General features: G+C 47.2%; 1 protein-coding gene across 1 annotated transcript in view; it reads left to right on the top strand.

Annotated features, from left to right (window-relative positions):
- Positions 1–13,079, top strand: part of LOC125436620 (acyl-coenzyme A thioesterase THEM4-like) — a gene marked incomplete at its 3' end in the record, with an annotated part of 40,412 nt that extends 27,333 nt beyond the window's left edge. Inside the window, exons 3-6 of the mRNA XM_048503797.1 lie at positions 1,651–1,819; positions 4,826–4,936; positions 6,939–7,063; positions 13,063–13,079. Coding sequence (XP_048359754.1) covers positions 1,651–1,819; positions 4,826–4,936; positions 6,939–7,063; positions 13,063–13,079 — 422 coding nt within the window. The remainder of the gene's footprint in view (positions 1–1,650; positions 1,820–4,825; positions 4,937–6,938; positions 7,064–13,062) is intronic.
- Positions 13,080–16,012: the final 2,933 nt, after the last annotated feature.

Raw genomic sequence — 16,012 nt, 5'->3', positions numbered from 1 at the left:
CGTGTTTCCCCGAATATAAGACAGTGTCTTATATTAATTATTGCTCCCAAAGATGCGCTATGTCTTATTTTCAGGGGATGTCTTATATTTCTGTATTCTGTTTGTCAGGCATGCTTCCAAACAAAAACTTTGCTACGTCTTAGTTTTGGGGGATGCCTTATATTTCGCACTTCTGCAAAACCTCTACTACATCTTATTCTCCGGGGATGTCTTATATTCGGGGAAACAGGGTAAGAGGAAGAGTTTGGATTCTTGCAGGCCTGGGGAGGCAAGGGGAGGCCTACATGGAGGCTGGGAATGGGACTTGGGGGGGCGGGGCTGCCTGTCACCAAGTCCTGTCCCGGCCTCTGTGCAGGCCAAGCCCCACTCCCCCACCCACCCCACCCACCCCTGGCCTCCGTGCAGGACAGCAGGGCCTTGGGAGGCCTGTACAGAGGCAGGGGGCAGGGCTTGGTGGCGTGCGGCTCAGGCGCACGCCTTTTGGTTATGTGACCAAAAGACGTGCGCCTGGGGTTATGGGTGACCACATGTCCCTATAGGCTGTATGGGGACAAGGAATCACATCTAATTCACCTGGTTAGAGTCCACTGCTCAGGTGGAAGAGTGGGGAATCATGCCTGGACCAGATCAGAGTCTGCCATTCATGCGGAGGAGTGGGGAATCAAACCCAGTTCTCAAGATTAGAGTCCATCTGCTTTTAATAAAACACCACGATGGCTCTTCAACAGAGAAGCAGAGACATTTCAACCTTCTCAAAGTGGAGCACCAGGGTTGCACCCGTGGGGGAATGCTTGGCCAGTCCTGTTGTTCGGGCTATTCCATGGTTTTTGATGCCAAAATTTTGTTCCAGTTTTGGGGGCCATTCCCAAGCTAGGGAGGCTTAGGGACCCAACTGACTCATGCTCCGCCTCTCGGTCCACCCAGCTGAGTTGCAGACAGAGGCATATCTAGGGAAAATGTAGTCCGGTGCAAAATCTGAGTTTTCTGCCTGCCCCTGGTCTTGAAGTCAGTGTATGACCCGGGGGGGAAGGAGGAGGGGTGTGGGGGCATGCCACAGTCAGAGGACATCTGATTCCATATATCCCCCTGGCAGTACACCCCTGGTTGCAGCTCTGCCAGAGCATTCTCTCAACAAATGTTGGAGATATTTAGCAGATCACCTAATCAGATCCCTGTTCACTCCAGCATGCGGCAAATTAAGTTACAATTTTGTTTTTTTAATTTTGAGGAGACAGAGTACAGTGATATGAAATAGGACTATTCAACACAGTCGAATGCTTTCTCTGCATCTGAAAACACTGCATACTTTCTTGCAATTCATTAAATGACTGATTTGATCCTTCAGTTTACTGTTGAAGGCTTTCACGGCCAGAATCACTGGGGTGTTGTGTGGTTTCCGGGCTGTATGGCCGTGTTCTAGCAACATTTTCTCTTGACATTTCACCTACATCTATGGCTGGCATCTTTAGAGGATCCTTCAGTTGTTTTAAGCTTGATACCATTTTACAGTATTTAATAAACATTTGTCAAGCTGTCCACATGTAAAGACTATTCTGGTTTTTCTTTAAATAAGCACATTTAGAACAGTTGCCCCCAGAGGCTATTGGGTCCAGGACCAGCTCTGTTACCAACTGCTTCATTCCCCCACAGAATATATGAAGCAAAAAATGGATGTGAGGAAGAAGGCAAGAGACACCCGGTTCTTCCTCAGAAGCATGGACAAAGGTCTCGGTTTTGAATATGTGATGTTTTTCAACCCATCCCAGAAAAGGATGACGTGCATTGTCCAGCTGGGTCCCTACTTGGAAGGGCCTCCAGGGTAAGGCATTATTATTAGTATTAGTATTTCCTGCCCTTTATGACAGTCTCAGGGTAGTGGACAATAAAAGCCGTAATAAAATTCCATACAATATGACTCTAACAGCTAAAATCAATCCTGAAACCATAGAACATTTTAAACTAAAACTCTCACATCCTACCCCCCTGCGAAAAGTGTGAGAAGTATAGAGGAGACCTCAAGGCTCCCCCATCCAAGTATGGGGAGGCCGAATCAGCCAAACACCCAGGTGAAGAAGCTGGTGTTTGCCAGATGCCAAATTGCCAAGAGAGTAGGCATCTGAAGAAGAAGAATTAGATTTATATCCCCCCCTTTTCTCCTGTAAGGAGACTCAAAGGGCATTACAAACTCCTTTCCCTCCCCCCCTCACAACAAATGGGCCAGCCTGGTTAAATACATCACTGCCATTTCATCTGGCCTCCCGTGGGCATAAAGGTAGGGAGGGGGGGAGGATGACGCCATCTGAAGAGGTATGGTTCCGGTTTTTATTATTGCAAATCAGTTTTTATGTTATGTTCTTAAGTTGTTTTATCATTGTTGTTCACCACCCTGAGCCCCTAGGGGGAGGGCAGTTTAGAAATCAAATCAAATCAAATCAAATCAAATCAATCAATCAATCCAATCCAATAAATGTAAATAGAGTAAGTAGTAGTAAGTAGAGTAAAGTAAATAAATGCGTAGAAGTAGGTAGAGAATAAATAAGTAAGTAGAAATGAGAAGTAAAGTAGAAGTAAGTGAAAGTAGGTAAAATAAATATGTAGTAGAAGTAAATTAAATACTGATAAGCAAACTGAGCAAATAGGCAAACAGGCAGAGCAAGCAAAAAGCAAGCAAAATAGCAAAGGCAAATAAAATAAATAAAATAAATGAAATAAATAAAATGAAGTAGTCCCTTGTGAGGGTGGATGGGACTCCAGAGGCTCAGGAAAGAGACTGTATTGACCCCTAAGCCCAAGGTCTCCCAGCTGGCATGTATTGGAGTGCACAGGCTAATCTGAATCCCCCAAATAAGTCTCCACAGCTCAAGCGGGGAATCAAACCCGGTTCTCCAGATTAGAGTGCACCTGCTCTTCTCCATCATACCATGTTGTAGGCACCTGGTGGGTCTTTAGTGGGAGGGCATTCCACAGTGCAGATGCCACTGTTGAGAAGGCTTTCTGGGCTGCACCCCGCACAACCTCCGATCATGGTATTGTGGTATGAGGGGCCGATGGCAGACATTGTGTGACTGTTACGGTGATGGACGAGCTGATATGGAGCCGCAAAGACTGGCAGAACATGGGGACTGACACACTTCACCAGGCAGAGTGGGAAACATGCCATCTTTTTGATGTGTTGATGTCTCTTGATTGGAGGGAGCATGTCCTGACGGGCTTGAGCCTCAGACCCTGGGCCCCAGATTGGCTAATGCCGTGCGATCCCACGAGGGAGGGGGTCTACCAAGGTCGTGATTGTGTAACCTCAGCTTGTGGGTTCTGTGGGGCAGAACCTGGAATGAGTTTGCAACAACAATTTTAAAAAACAAAATGGTTTACTTTCTTAACACATAACATATAACATCAACATTTAACATCACCTTTCAAGGTCTTGTTCAGGTTTCATTTTCAAGTCCTTATATTTACAGTCTACTGATACTGCCAAGTTCAATTCTTCTTTGCAAGTGGGTTGGCTCCTGAAGACTCCAAGGGCTTGATGAACAGGATTCGACATGATGAAGGTTTCCAGGAGAACTCTCACCCATTACAAACACAAAAAGAAACCCTGAAACAATAAACTCCAACATTTACCACATAGCAAAAATAAACAACTACCTTCCCAGTAGTTCCCAACAATATTGCAGTTTACCTTAACAAGGTGTTAAGGGCTTATAGAAATCAAGGTCCGAGTCTGGTAGCCTTGTCTCCTCCAAACTACATGAGGTCTGCAGCCTCTTGCTGCTTTGAGTCTCCACCCCTTTCTGGGTGAACCCATTCTGAGCATGGGGGTTACAAAAAAAAAAAAAAAAAAAAAAAAAAAAAAAAAAAGAAAAAAAAAAAAAAAAAAAAAAAAAAAAAAAAAAAAAAAAAAAAAAAAAAAAAAAAAAAAAAAAAAAAAAAAAAAAAAAAAAAAAAAAAAAAAAAAAAAAAAAAAAAAAAAAAAAAAAAAAAAAAAAAAAGAAAGGAAAGAAAAAAGAAGAAGGACCTGATTGCAAGAACAGGCAAGGCAGCAGAGGATAGGACTCACAATAATGGCCATAAATTATGGACAGAAAGGTTCCAATTGGATATTAGGAATCTTTCTTTTTTTACAATAAGATCAGTTCAGCGGTGGAATCAGCTGCCCAGGGAGGTGGTGAGATCCTCCTCATTGGGAGTCTTTGAGCCGCGGTTGGAAAAACACTCTTCTGGGATGCTGTAGCCTGCTCCAGCATTGAGTAGGGGGTTGGACTAGAACTAGATGGCTCATATTGCCCGTCCCAGCTCTTTGATTGTGTGCTCCTGCATGATAGAGGATTGGATTCAATTCTAATTCAAATAAGAGGAAGAGTTTGGATTCATGCAGGCCTGGGGAGGCAAGGGGAGGCCTACATGGAGGCCGGGGATGGGACTTGGGGGGGGCGGGGCGGGGCTGCCTTGATGGCCTCTGTGGTCTCTTCCAACTCTATGGTTCTATTACACCTGGAACCTTACATGCTGAAAATCTTGTTGGTCTCCAAGGTGCTACTAGACTTCAATCGAGTTGTGCCCGAGTAACCCCAAAAGACAGAGCATGCGCAAAAGGAGCAAATGAATCCTAATCACAACATTACTTTTTGAAAGGCTCTCAGTTGCCACCCACAATGAGTTGGTGACCTGTTTTTTGCATTCAGCGGAGAGACGACACCTATTACTGGGATGAGTCCCGTCCCGTGTCACCAGCACTTCCCCCGGCTCTGCATTCAGGACTGTGAGCTTCAGTTCCACTCCACTTTCATCTTCATCTCTGCTTACGCTGACATTTGCCTTCTAGATTTGTGCACGGCGGGTCCATTGCCACCATGTTCGACGCCACTTGTTCGATGTGTGCCCTCTTTGCTGACAGCGCATTTCTAACTGCTACCTTCACCATAAACTATAAATGGTATGTGCATTTGGGGCTACTGAGGTGTGTGTGGGGGGGGGGGGACAGGTGGAGGGATCCTTTTCTAAGCCACCTTAATTTCATCCTTGTGAAAATTTCAGATCAGTCCTTGGCAGTTACTCAGGATTGCTGTCCGAGGGTGGACCTACTTTGCGCGAAACCCCTTTACCAATAATACACCCCACTACATTGCTGGGGTAATAAAATTGGCCATAGCCATTTTATTGAGCAGAAGCGTGAGGCTAAGCATGGGTCTAGATCTGGTCATGCGGGTTGAAGCTCCGCAGGGCGGACGCCCCGTACTGAGCTTCGCTCTACTGTGGGGCTCTGCCGGGCGGCCGCTCCTGGCAAGAAGTGTTCCCCCTTGGCCCTGTTCGGCAGGGCGGTCGCCTCTTGCCGCTGTTACCGTTCCCAAGGGGAAGGCCTAGCTCCCTAGCTCCCTTCCCCTTGCCCTTCCAGATCAATACCCATGCGCCAAACCGCCAAGAATGACAGCTATGACAAAATAAGCATGCATTAACACACCAGAAAATTAGGGAGAAGTGGGCAGGCAAATCGTTAGCCAGCGAGCACATGGCTGGCACAAAGGATGGCGAGCCCCTTTAAAGGCTTGTTTGCCCCTCCTTTGCTTCGGTGACGCAAGCCCTTGCCAGCCACGGTTCCTTTTTCCCTTCCGCCCTCACTTGGCGGCATCCGCTGGTTTTGCTTCCCCCCGCCCTGTGCAGCAACCGCGGCCTGTGGTAATTCCCAGCCGCCTTTGTTAAATTCCCTATAGGCAGTTGGAGTCTGCCGAAGGAACACGTTTCCTTCTCATTCCCGAGCTACACCCTGGATGCTTTTGGGTCTGGAGGCAGGGCTGTCTTGAAATGTTCAGTAGCATGTACTTTGAGATCCCAACAAAGTCTTGACCAAATGCTGGGAGAATTTGTGGACCTGGAGAAGGCTGAGTTTGGGGAGGATGTGCTGTCACTTTGGGTGACTCTCTAGGCTGCCTCCTGTAACCTCTTTACTATAGAGAGTAAGGGAAAGTTCCAGAATGTCACTAGGTGGAGGCCAGTTTGTCTTCTACTACTCTGTTCCTTGAGGGTGAGAAATTGGGGCTGGGGCAAGGGCATTTTGTGTTTTGGGGAGATAAACATGAGCCTTGAATGAACCCCAACCCTGCTTTTGCCAGTTAGCAGGATGTACCAGAGTTCCAATTTCCTCCTTCTGGAGAGTGGTGGCTAAGGGCCCTTTGGGGGTAGAGTGGTATATCAAACTGAATGAATGAATGAATGAATGAATGAATGAATGAATGAATGAATGAATGAATGAATGAATGAATGAATGAATGAATGAATGAATGAGAGTTAGGCCCTTTCCCCACTTACCTTAAGCCCCGCGCTACTCTCCTCAAGTAGCGCGAGGTCCCCCGGCACTCCCCACTACAGGGGCGGTGACAACGCAGCCGCCCCGACGCTACCGCTCTCGCACCCCCTCAGCGCACGGCATCCCTGGCACTCCTCGAAATGGTGCCTTTTGATGACCCTGCTCTGCGCGGGGTCATGGGGACGCCCAGACGCGAGCCAGAGATGCCGTGCGCTGAGAGTAGCGCGCAGCAAAGGGCAGCAAAGGTAAGTGGGGAAACGCCCTTAGATTGCTTGCTCTGGGTTGGGAAATCCCTGGATATTTGGGGGGTGGAGTTTGAGGATGGAGGGATTCAGAGAGGGGCGGGGCTTCAGTAGAATAGTCCACCCTCCATGGCAGCCATCTTCTCCACGGCAACAGATCTTGGTTGTTGGGCGATCAGCTGTAATAACAGGAGATCTCCAGGTGCCTACTAGGGGTTGGTGACCCTACCTGGAGCTCATCGAGCATGTTATCTGAAGCCTGAGCTTTTTATGTACATGAATCCTGTGACCGAGCCCATGTTCTTCAAATCCAGCTAGGGAAGGTTGGGTGGGTTTCAGTCGCAAAGTGGGAAGACGGATTTTAATGATGAATGAATCTGTTCTGCTCACAGCCCCGTCCAGGTGGGCGCTGTGCTCCTTGTTGATGTCAAAGTGGAAAGGACGGAGGGGAGGAAAGTATACCTGTCCGGCCAGGTGCACAGCGCGGACGGGCAGACCCTTTACGCTGACGGCACAGGTAAGAGCTTGATTCCCCTTGAGGTTTGGCACCTTTGACAGGCCACCGTAGAACAGGGGTACGGCCAATTCAGTTCATTGTCGAAGGCCCTTCCTCATTGTCTGGGAAGGATCTCCAACTTTTTTGAGCCCATGGGCACATTTGGGATCCTGGCGCGGTGTGGTGGCTGTGGCCCCAAAATGGTTGCCACAAAATGGCTGCTGAGGGAGGCGGAGCCAGCCATGAAATGACTCTTGCCGCTTAAAATCAGCGACTCGGTGTGGATCCATGTGCTCTAGTAGCAGCTGCTGCCAAAACAATGTTTTAAAAAATCTACACAGCCAGTTAAATCTCCAATAGTCAATCAGAAATCTTGGTGGACAAAACCCCGGGTTGACCTCACTTCATAAAAACACCTGAAGTTCATGTTCTTTTACGACTGTTGTAGCCTTTTCTGCTGTCTTGCTGTTTTTCTTTCTTTTTTAAAAGGATATTTGGATAATGGTTTTTAATTTTTATTCTAAGGCACCTTGTGAATCATACCCAGTGGTGGGATCCAAAAATTTTAGTAACAGGTTCCCATGGTGGTGAGATTCAAACTGTGGCGTAGCGCCAATGGGGCTGGGCGGGGCACGATGGGGGCGTGGCTGGGCATTCTGGGGGCGGGGCATTCCTGGGCGGGGCTGTTGCAAGGACGCACCAGTCCTTGGGCGGGAAACGAATGCACGCAGGCGCAGGCTGCCACGCACGCCGGTGCACCTCCTGCTAGACTGCTTCAAGTTCTGCGCGCTACTGCTGAGAGGAGGGGCGTAACTAAGGCAAAACTCACGTGGCAAAATCACCCATTAGTAACCCCCTCTTGGCACACACAAATAATTAGTAACCTACTCTCGGGAACCAGTGAGAACCTCCTGGATCCCACCTCTGATCATACCTATTTAAGAGAATGTTGTGCAATTGTCTAAAATTAGGAAAATATTTAGTCAGACCTAGATGGGTTGAGATTTCTGGAGATTCGGTGGGCTCTCCTTATAGTGGTTGGACAAAACCTAGAATGGCAGATTTCAGCTCCCTTTCTAGCCCTTCTCTGCCCTCTGAGCACAGAGCTGGTGAAAATGTACGGTCTGTGACATGATGACAGGACATCAAGCGGAAACTAGGCACCAAATCAGTATATTTAACAAAGAAATATTCAAAAGCCTGTGGAGAAGTTTTAAATATAGTGTTGAGTGTCTGTATCTGAACATTTGCTTATATGTTTGAATACAATGCCGGAGGACCACACCACAACTTATGCTCCTGTAGGGCTTAATTTTCATTAGGCCTGTGGTGTGTGTGTTTGTGGAGAGAGGCGATCTTTCCCCCCCAAAGCCTTTTTAATTGCACCTTGGAATGGGGACAAGATGGCCTGGTCCCCCAATCTGCCCCTCACAGCATTTTAATGGTCATCAGCGGGCCCTTCCCCACTTACCTTTTCCCGAGGGCTACTGCCCGCCGAATTCAATGGCGCGCCCAGCATCCCTGGCCTTTCGGGCCCGACCCAGCTCTGCGAGGTCCCATCAAAGCGCCCTTTGAAGAGCGCCAGGGATACAGCAGCAAGAGCGCGACAGCAGCAGCGTCGAGGCGTGGCGGCATGTACGCCCCTCTCAGTGAAGGCGCCGAGGGACCCAGCTACTCTCCCTCAGTGGCGGGGCTTGGAGTGAGGGAAGGGCCCAGCATTGACAAGTTGAACCTGTGATTGCTGTAAGGCACAGGTGTCAAGCATCCCTCAGCGGCTCGGGCTTCCTGACCTCAGATGTTGTTATGGACTACGGTTCCCATCAAAGTCACTCTGCCAGGGCTTCACACTGGCGGCTAAAGGGGGACAGCGATGGGAGACTGTAGTCCACCTATCCAGTGAAAGAGGCCGCCACAAGGGTTGTTGAGCAGCTACGCCGATGGCGTGGGGCTTCAGTAAGGTATAGTTTGGCCCTGTATTAAAACTGAAGATTTGATGAATAAGCGCGCGATGTCAACTTCGACCTCAGATGTTAGCGGACTACGGATTTACCATCCGTTCTCTTGTAGCTCTCCGCTGACAGGGGACATAGGAACCGGTGGCTGTCCCTGCTGAGTCTATATCTCCCAGCTCCATGGAACCTGTAATGAACCGGAAGGATTCATTTCCGCCGGGCCTTTTCTGCTAGGCCAACCGGCATCCCCTTTTTTAGTATTATTCATGGTCCTCGTCCGGATACGATGCGCACGTCTGTTTTTAGGTCCCCACATAGGTTTTCCATGCCATCGGTTGTCTTCTGACTATAGCCTGTGCTGACATTTCATTTTATTTTATGATTTTACATTTTATGTTTTTATTACTATTGATTGTTTCCTGATTGCTTACTAGACCTATATGACAATCATTAAGTGCTGTACCTTATGATTCTTGACAAATGTATTTTCTTTTATGTACACTATGAGAGCATATGCACCGGAGACAAATTCCTTGTGTGTCCAATCACACTTGTGTAAAGATTCTATTCTATTCTATTCTATTCTATTCTGACTATAATATAATGCTGACGTTTCAAGACATTTTGCGGTGCATGTTTTACATTACTGTGATTGTTCCAGTTGCTTACTAGACCTATATGACAATCATTAAGTGCTGTACCTTATGATTCTTGACAAATGTATTTTCTTTATGTACACTGGTATATACGGAGACAAAATTCGCTTGTGTCGATGCACTTGTAATAAAGATTCCTAATTTACATTATTTCAATTCTGTTTTGAAAGCTTTTAGTGTTTATTATTTTTGTATGATTTTTTGTATCATACTGTTTTACATGCCTGAGTCCTCTAGGACAGTGTTTCCCAACCTTTTCAACGTCGTGGTACCCTTGACCTCGCTCTTCATATCTCAGGGTATCCTTGAAGTTTGTTTGATTTTTTTTTGCACTTTTTAGGGTTTTTATTGTTTTTGGCCTGTAGGTGGGGGGGAGTGGCAAGCAGGGGGAGGGGTGGAAGCAGTGTCGACAGCCGTGTTGTTTGCCTAAATTCGGCATGAATTGGGGGGATTTAAAGGGAGAGCTCCGTTTAAATCTACCCCCCCCCCAATCCACACCAAATTTAGGCAAATAAAAGAATGCTGTTTTTCAATGTTGTTTAAAGGGAGTCCATGAGGCTCCCAACCCTCCCCCCCTTCAAAATCCATTTGATTCCGGTGGGGGGGGGCAGGCAGTAGCATTGTCATGGTACCCCTGGGACGTGCTCATGGCACCCCAGGGTACCATGGAACCCTGGTTGGGAATCACTGCTCTAGGAGATTTGGCAGGGTAAAAACGCAATAAATAAATACATGAAAATAAATGAAGTGTCCACCAGAGGGCAGCAAAGAGGCACACTGGGATCACCAGGCAGCCTCAGACCTGGTCCATGTTCAGATAGCATAGTAACGTTGCATTTCCAAAGCAAAGGATCAGGATGTTTGGTGGCTCAGCCCTGCTAACCAAAGGTACACTGCTTCTGTACACGGAGGCTCCATTGTTAAACATTTCTTTCCTTTTCTCTCTCTCACTTTCTGGGATTGGTCTACATTTTTGAAGCTGTCTCTGAAAGTGGCTATCCCCAGCTCTTGTATGAAGTCCATTTCTTAAGGCCCAAACCAGATGGGAGCAGGGGAGTATCTACAGAGAATGGTGCCCAGGGCAACCACTGAATTCCCCCTCCCCCATCTGACAGATTTCCCCCATCTTGGAAGTCCAGCTCTCCAGTGGCCAGGCCTACCATTCCCAGCAATCATTTGCCAACCAACTCTCTGGAGGGCTGGTCTACTTATTTTTGAGAATTGGTAGACCTGGCCTCCACAGATGCAAGTACTACTCATTGCAGGTTAATGGTAGGTAGACTAGCCCTCCAAGAAGACGCATGGGTCACTTTTGGCCACGTCATGTTGTGGTATGGATCCAGGAAGAAATCTAAACCCTCCCTCCTCAGCAGAATTGGATGTGAAAAAAATATTTTAAATTAATATTATTTACATTGGCAATATAAAGTCAACTCTTAGAAAGTTTGGAAGAATCTTATTATGACGTAGTGGAGACATATCTCACAGTGAATAATATAAGAATATGCATTCTTGGTAAAAATGGATGGAAGTCGATGATGACAACTTGTTGATTTTTGTATTTCTGTTTTTGTCTTTTCTTTATCTTTGTTTTTCTTCTTGTTTCTTCATGTAATAGCATACACGTACTTTAAGTAATTTTCATTGAATTGTGTATATTGTAACAGTTAAATATAATAAAGCTATTTTTTCATCAAAAAAATGGTCCTGAAAAATATTCTCGGGGGCATTTAATAGTAGATTCCGGCTGGACACAAAATAATAGTTCTTTTTTCAATGAACGATTTCACTGGAAGATGATATAGTGATGGTGTCAGACATAGACAGCTTTAAAAGGGAATTAGAGATTCATGTCGGACACATTGCTCAGTGGCTACTAGCCCTGGTGACTGAAGAGAACCTCCACATGCAGGAGCAGTCAGTCTCTGAACCTCAGCAGCAGGAGGCAACACCAGGGGAAAGCTTTGGCTCCATATGCCCTGTTGGTAGCGCTCTGTAGGATACAGTTATGTTGTTTGCTGTATACAGCTGTATTGTTTGCTATTTTGTTTGCATGTTTTCACTTTAGACGGTAAGGCTGCAACTAGGTTTTGTAAGGTTTTGTGCCTGGTAGTTGGCCGGCCGCCATGAGCTGTAAGTGAGCACAACACCTACAACACGTACACAATTCCAGGCATTCCAAGAAGGCTGATGTAGTGTATCTGTAAACACATGTGTGTCTATAAGGAGCAGCAGTGGTGTAGGAGGTTAAGAGCTCATGTATCTAATCTGGAGGAACTGGGTTTGATTCCCAGCTCTGCCGCCTGAGCTGTGGAGGCTTATCTGGGGAATTCAGATTAGCCTGTACACTCCCACACACGCCAGCTGGGTGACCTTGGGCTAGTCACAGCTTCTCGGAGCTCTCTCAGCCCCACCCACCTCACAGGGTGTTTGTTGTGAGGGGGGAAGGGCAAGGAGATTGTAAGCCCCTTTGAGTCTCCTGCTGAAGAGAAAGGGGGGATATAAATCCAAATCCAAACTCTTCTATAATGCTTGTTGTACCACAACCTAAAGCCAATGAGTGCTTGTAGTGATAAGAAGCGACCAATAATCAGCAGGCGTTACTATAAGGAAAAGCTTTGGGTATTCATTGGGTGGTGTTTATTGGCTGATCACAGCACACCGATTCCACTTTTATTGCAATAAAGGTGCCTCGCTTTCGCCAATCTCTTTGTGTGCTAGTGTCCTTCATTTTAGGACCTAGAATTTTTTTCAATACCTCCAGAGGAATTGACTGGCCACTGGGTGCTATTACTGGCTTAACGGGGGGAAGGATTTCTTTTGGGGTCAGCAATGGGGAATAATAGCTCGGTTTTGCAAATATGTTGTGGAAAGAGCTTAGCTTGGCAGAGCTTTGGGGAAGTAACTCACTTGGCAATGCGAGAGGAGGCCAGGCTGGGATCTTTGAGACTATGTATACGGGGAAATATAGCTTGGAGCGTTCCGCAGAGTAACACAAGGAGTCCAAACCAAGTTTAAAATGTTTATATAAATCTGGTTTCAAACAAACATACAGGAAGATATGGAGGCACCTACACACAGGTTCCTAGAGATATAAAAAGGTGAGAAAAATAGGTTTGGATGATAGAGAGGGAATTGGGAGGCAGCAGAGTGATACGTTACCTAATGGTTCCAATGCAGCAGACGAAGTAGAAGGCAGGGACTCTATGCCAGCACAGAGATCCCGCAGAAGGACGATATCATGTCTCACACCAACTTGACCAAGGGAGGTGCAGGTTAGAAATGAGCAATGAGCTTAAGGTGAGCAGGACTTTTATAGGGTGGATCGCTAGTTTGGCAGGAAAAGAGACCCTTTGCATTAGGTTTCGTTTCTTGCATCTGTGCTGGGTTGCAGGGCTGAGCTAATTAACAGCTCTATTTATTGTTCTAAACCCCGAGGGTTGGTAGCCAATTGTTCCTGATTACATTTGCAACACCTTGAATGGGTGGCTGGCAGAGTGAGGCTCTGGCTATTGTAATTTTGCTGAGGCAGCGAGATTAAATTAGGGATGGGAGCACTTAGGAGGCTTTAGGAACAGCTGAAGGGAAAAAGGTTGCAGCATCTCAATTCAAGGGACAGTGCACATTTACAACTCTATTGACTGTAGCTCTGGCTTGGTTGTGGACCTCAAGGAGCAAATGAGTAGCTTTATTTTCTACTGACTGTTTGCCATTTCTTAGGCTTGCTGTTAGCTCATTTTATCCTGCGCCACACCGTATATCTGTTAACATTAATATATCAGGAATATGTCTCACATACACCTTCTATCCATAAATATCCCGGCTAGGATGCGTGTTTTAAGATGTGGGGTGGAAGGGGTACATAACAGTGCGATAGGGTGCTGGACTAGATGGGCCACTGGTCTGATCCAGCAGGGCTCTTCTTCTAATGTTTTAATAACACGACCCTGTCTGAACGAGCTGACTCTCTTTTGTTTTTCCCTCTTCTTGTTTTTAGCTCTGATGCTCCAACTGGGTTCCGATGAGCCTTTTTAGAAACAGCAGCTGTGTTGTAAGCAACGCTCTCGAGACGAAGCCAGACCTTCGCCAACTCATCTACGTCTCTCACAATCCCTGCTTCCGAAGTCAGCACCCACCGAAGCGTCTGCCCTGCAAACACCTTAGGAAAAGCCTGTTTCTCTTCACCCACTTCAATCCCAAACATGTTTTTTCCCCCTCCTGGCCAACACCCAATTCTTACTGCCAATGAGCTGTTTTTGTTACGCAGGCTGAGCAGTGCTGGGATTTTTCTGCTGCTTGAAAGTAAAACCAGTCTGTTGCAGATCTTAGGATTCTGCGCTTTGGCAAAGCTGAGCAAACCCTGGTTGATGGCTCTAGCAGACCCTGGTTGATGGCTTCAGCATTCACTTCCAGTTGGCTCATGTCTCAGCCTGCTTCAGACACTCACTGTTTGTTGTGAGGGGGGAAGGGCAAGGAGATTGTAAGCCCCTTTAAGTCTCCTGCAGGAGAGAAAGGGGGAATATAAATCCAAACTATTACTACTACTACTCCCTCCTCCTCCTCCTCCTCCTCCTCCTCCGCCGCCGCCGCCGCCGCCACCTGCTGCTGCTGCTTCTTCTTCTTCTTCTTGCTTGCTTGCTTAGCTTCTTGGCTTCTTCTTCAATGGCCTGGCCTGGCCTGGCCTGGCTAGCTGGCTGGCCTGGCTGGCTGGCCTGGCTGGCTGGCTGGCTGGCCTGGCTGGCTGGCTGGCTGGCTGGCTGGCCTGGCTGGCTGGCTGGCTGGCTGGCCTGGCTGGCTGGCTGGCTGGCTGGCTGGCTGGCATTTTGGCTGGCTGGCCTGGCCTGGCTGGCTGGCTGGCTGGCTGGCACAGCTTCTTCTTCTTCTTCTTCTTCTGGAGAAATACTGAAATCTAAGAAAAAGATCCGGCATCCCCAGCCATTTTGAGCCTGTGGCCTATTTAGAAATCTGGTATGGCATGGTGAGCATAGTGTCATTGCCCTCTAACGTCTTAGCTAGGGTCCTGCCATATTTCCAGCTACTGAAAACTTCCCACTCGAACGGCCTGGGAAAGTTCATCTGTATTTAGTTATCTCATGGAGCTGTAGAGGAGTAGAGTGAAACCTGTTAGCCGTTATCACTGTCTGAGGAACATGTATATATACGTACGACCGTATTAATATATAATCTGTTGCCTGTTGCTGAATATCCAATTCAAACAATAAAGTCACTATCTTTTCCCGTACTTGTCATCAATAAAACAAGAATTCCACTTGTCAAACACTAATTCCTATCTGTAAACAAATCTGGAATTGTGACCCGCAGTGACAAAATGGCTGCTGCAGCTTAATTTTGGTAGGAGCGTTACGATCCTTGTGCTGTGGCTGCCAAAACCAGGATTTGAAAACGTTGCAAATTCTCTCTGGTAAGAGCGACCTTTGCATTACAAGCAAAGTGCACAGAGGCAAAACTCGGAGGCACTTACCCGATGCGTGGAATTGTTATTGATAGCGTCGCATAGATAGCGATCGCGTCGCGTGCTGGAGAACCAAAGAAGCTCGGAGCCAAGTCATAATTTCTCACTAATAAGAGGAAGCTTTATTGGTGAACACTCCATTCTGGAGTTATTAGTGAACTTGATTCTGGAATTATTAGTGAACTCCATTCTGGAGAACTGGGTTCGATTCCCCACACCTCCACATGAGCGACAGATTGTTATCTGGTGAACTGGATTTGTTTCCTGCTCCTCCACATGAAGCCTGCTGGGGGACCTTGGGCTAGTCACAGTTCTCTCAGAACTCTCTCGGCCCCACCTACCTCACAAGGTGTCAGCTGTGAGAAGAGGAAAGGATTTGTCAGCCGCCTTGCGGGAGGGAAAGGCACGGTATAAATCCAAACTCTTATTCTTTTCCAAAGCTCTCTTCCCAGATCTCGCTTTTGTCTCTGCCCAGCCCTGTATTCATAACACACAAGGGGGGGCCAGCTTCCAGATGGGCCCTCAGGATCCACCAGAATTACAACTCCTCTCTAAACAGAGATTAGTTTCCCAGGAGGAAATGGGTCGCTTTGGAGGGTGGACTTGGTAGCATTGTACCCCAGTGATATCCCTTTCCTCCCCAAACGCCGCTCTCCTCAAGCTCCATCCCGAAACCTCCAAGAAGGTCCCAACCCAGAGATGGCAACCCAAGCCTGCAGGGAAAGGGGGGGGTAAGAATGACAGCTTCCAGGTGGGACCTGGGGATCCCTTGGGATTAAAGCTCATCTCCAGATTACAGAGATCATTTTCCCTGGAGAAAATGGATGGTTCAGAAGGTGGGTTCTATGCAGTGGTGGGATCCAAAAATTTGAGTAACAGGTTCCCATGG

Source organism: Sphaerodactylus townsendi, linkage group LG01 (assembly GCF_021028975.2).
Source record: "Sphaerodactylus townsendi isolate TG3544 linkage group LG01, MPM_Stown_v2.3, whole genome shotgun sequence".
NCBI classification, from domain to species: domain Eukaryota; kingdom Metazoa; phylum Chordata; class Lepidosauria; order Squamata; family Sphaerodactylidae; genus Sphaerodactylus; species Sphaerodactylus townsendi.
The sequence above is the reverse complement of the archived record's forward strand: the minus strand, read 5'-3'. Positions and strand labels throughout refer to the sequence as shown.